The 3,010-nt window shown below is 38.6% G+C and overlaps 1 protein-coding gene across 1 annotated transcript; it reads left to right on the top strand.

The window, feature by feature from the left end:
- Window positions 1–15: 15 nt before the first annotated feature.
- Window positions 16–975, top strand: LOC116380159 (olfactory receptor 146-like; the record flags this gene model as incomplete). Its single annotated transcript, XM_031842113.1, has 1 exon — window positions 16–975. A coding segment is annotated over one exon (960 nt), but the record flags the coding sequence as incomplete, so codon positions are not given.
- Between the last annotated feature and the right edge of the window lie 2,035 nt (window positions 976–3,010).

Raw genomic sequence — 3,010 nt, 5'->3', positions numbered from 1 at the left:
CCAGAAGAGAGAGCTGTTTCCAATTTGAATGCCACATTTGTTCGCCCTGCCAAATTCTATCTCAGTGGGTTTTCCAACGTCCCTCACGTTAAGTATTACTATGTCTTCCTGTGTTTTGCCTATATCATCACTGTTCTTGGGAATAGCTTCCTTCTCTCAACTATTTACCTAGTTAAGACTCTTCATACTCCTAAATATATGATTGTCTTTAACCTGGCTTTCACAGATTTGTGTGGGAGCACTGCTCTCATCCCAAAAGTCCTCGACACACTTGTGTTTGACAGGAGATACATTGTCTATGAGGCTTGCTTGAGTCATATGTTCTTTGTTCTTGTCTTTGGAAGTATTCAGTCATGGACACTTGTCACAATGGCATTTGACAGATTTATAGCAATTTGCTTCCCTTTAAGATACCATAGTATTGTGACTCAATCAGTTATTACTGCAATGCTGCTGTTTGTGTGGGCTTTTTTTATTACTCTCCTAGCGTTGACTGTTTGGTATATTGATCGCCTCTCCTTCTGTAGATCTTTGGTGGTAAAGAGCATTTACTGTGATCACGCACCAGTTTTTCTTCTGGCCTGTAATGACACATCGTTAAATAACATATTGGCTTATGTTGCTTTTGTTGTAGTCCTCTGTATTCCTTTAGTACTGATAACATTGACATATGTTTGCATTTCCGTAGCACTGAGCAGGATTGCAACAGGAGAGGAACGACTCAAAGCATTTAAAACTTGTACTTCTCACCTGATTCTTGTGGCTATTTTCTTCCTACCAATCATGGGCACCAACATAGCGGCAGTAACCACCTACATCCATCCTAATGCCAGGATCATAAACTCATCTTTGACACACATCGTACCAGCTTTGCTCAATCCTATTATATACTCTTTAAAAACAGAAGAAGTGCTGATCTCTATCAAGAAGCTTTGCAAAAGAAATAGGATAACAAACACAACCAAAGAAGGGTGACGTCTTTATCAATGCTGTAATGAAACATTTAGGAGTGTTACAATAGCATAATTGTATTCATGACCTTTTACTACTTATACGCACTATTATTTCACTTTTAGAAATGGTTATGGAGTGGTAATTCATCATTTACTGTACTTTACAATGTAACCAGACCAAATGAGGTGGTTGCATTTCATATTACTTCAGCAATACTAACGATCGCCCATCCAAAATGTAATCAGGGTTTTTAGTATGTTATGAATTGTTGTTGTGACTGTACACTGCTTATTAGAACAATTATTTGAGACAGAAATACAGTAAATCATTTTGTTGTATCTGTTGGTAATAAGTGGAAATTACACATACTTTCGGTGGAGCTCTCATACAGAGTCAGTTTTGAGTCTTATCTTGAGTCTGATCTGTTACAGTGATAAGTCGATTAATCAACTAGTCGATCGAAGGCAGTTAAATGGCAACGGCAACTATTTTCATAATCAATTCATTGTTTCATTTGCTGCTATTTTTCAAACAAACATGTCACATATTTGACAGGATTGATAGCACATTGATACATTACTTTGGAAATGTCAGACATTGTTTACTTATTTGAAGAGTGCATTTGAATGTTTCTCTCAAGCCTTTGAGGAGTGTGACTGGGTTGCTCAAATGATGTACTGAGTGTATTATATTGAAAATCCTAAAATAAAGATATAAAAAAATCCATGCTGTGAATTGTAAAAAGCAACCACATCCATATGTGGACAGATTTTGAAAGGTTAAGTTTAGTAAAAATAATGACTGATAAGTTGATATGATGTAAACGCCTTTACAAAAAGAGGCAATCAAGACTCACAAGCTGAAGATGAAGCACGCAGGACTTTTATGGTGTGTTTGCACCATCTGTAAACTATAACTTTTCCTCCTGTCATACTTTATGTGCCTTGCTACTTTTACATTACAGTATAATCCAACACTGAATGTTTTACAGGGCATCTTGTTAATTTCTCTACGATTTTGAATCAGATTCCTGCTGGAACGTTCGCTGTGTGAAGTTTTTGTTGAGAAAGTTTTACTGAGGTTATTATTCACTGTAGAAATGTTGCTAAAATTCTAACCTCTGCGTAGTTGACACACACAGTGAGTCCCCGGCTGCAGTGATGCTGTGACGACGGCGACAGGGCACATGCGGATGATCTGGAAAAATGGACTTGAAGCGTAAATAAATGCTTCAGGTCAGGGATACGCCTGTGAAACGCGAGCGTGCACAGAGCCGGAGCCGACAGCAGCATAGATTTAAACGAGAACGTACAGTCAGGGCCATAAGTATTTGGACTGTGACACAATTATTCTAATTCTGCCTCTTTACGCGACTCCAATGGATTTGAAATTAGGCAGTCAATATGTGGTTGAAGTGGAGACTTTCAGCTTTAACTCAATGGATATAACGAAAATATCACATTAACGTTCTAGGAATTACAGGCATTTTTACACAGCCGCCCACATTTTCAGAGGCTCAAAAGTAATTGGACAATTGTAGCTGGTCCATGGAACTCTAAGCATGCGGACCAAAAAGGTGTCAATGCAAGTGAAGGAGGCCATTATTAGGCTGAAAACACTTAACAAACCTATCATTAAGATAGCAGAAAGATTAAGATTGGCCAATTAAACAGTTTGGTATATGCAGGAATGCACTGGCAAGCTCACCAACACCAAAAGGCCCAGAAAACCACAGAAGACATCTAAAGTGGATGATCGCAGAACTCTTTCCGTGGTGAAGAAAAACCCCCTCATAACATCTACTGGAGTCCAGAACACTCTGGAGGTAGGCGCGTCATTGTTAAAGTCTACAATCAATAGACGCCTTCAAGAATCTAAATACAGAAGATTTACAACAAGGTGCAAACCACTGATAACACTGAAGAACAGGAAGGCCCGATTAGACTTTGCCAGAAAACATCTGAAAGGGACTGACCAGTTTTGGAAAAAGATTCTTTGGACAGACGAAACCAAGATGAACTTGTACCAGAATGATGGGAAGAGAAAAGTGTGGAGA

The sequence above is a fragment of the Anarrhichthys ocellatus genome, unplaced genomic scaffold (assembly GCF_004355925.1).
Source record: "Anarrhichthys ocellatus isolate YVR2014 unplaced genomic scaffold, GSC_Weel_1.0 scaffold6260, whole genome shotgun sequence".
In the NCBI taxonomy this organism is placed as follows: domain Eukaryota; kingdom Metazoa; phylum Chordata; class Actinopteri; order Perciformes; family Anarhichadidae; genus Anarrhichthys; species Anarrhichthys ocellatus.
Note: the sequence above shows the minus strand (reverse complement) of the source record. Positions and strands in the feature narration are given on the sequence as shown.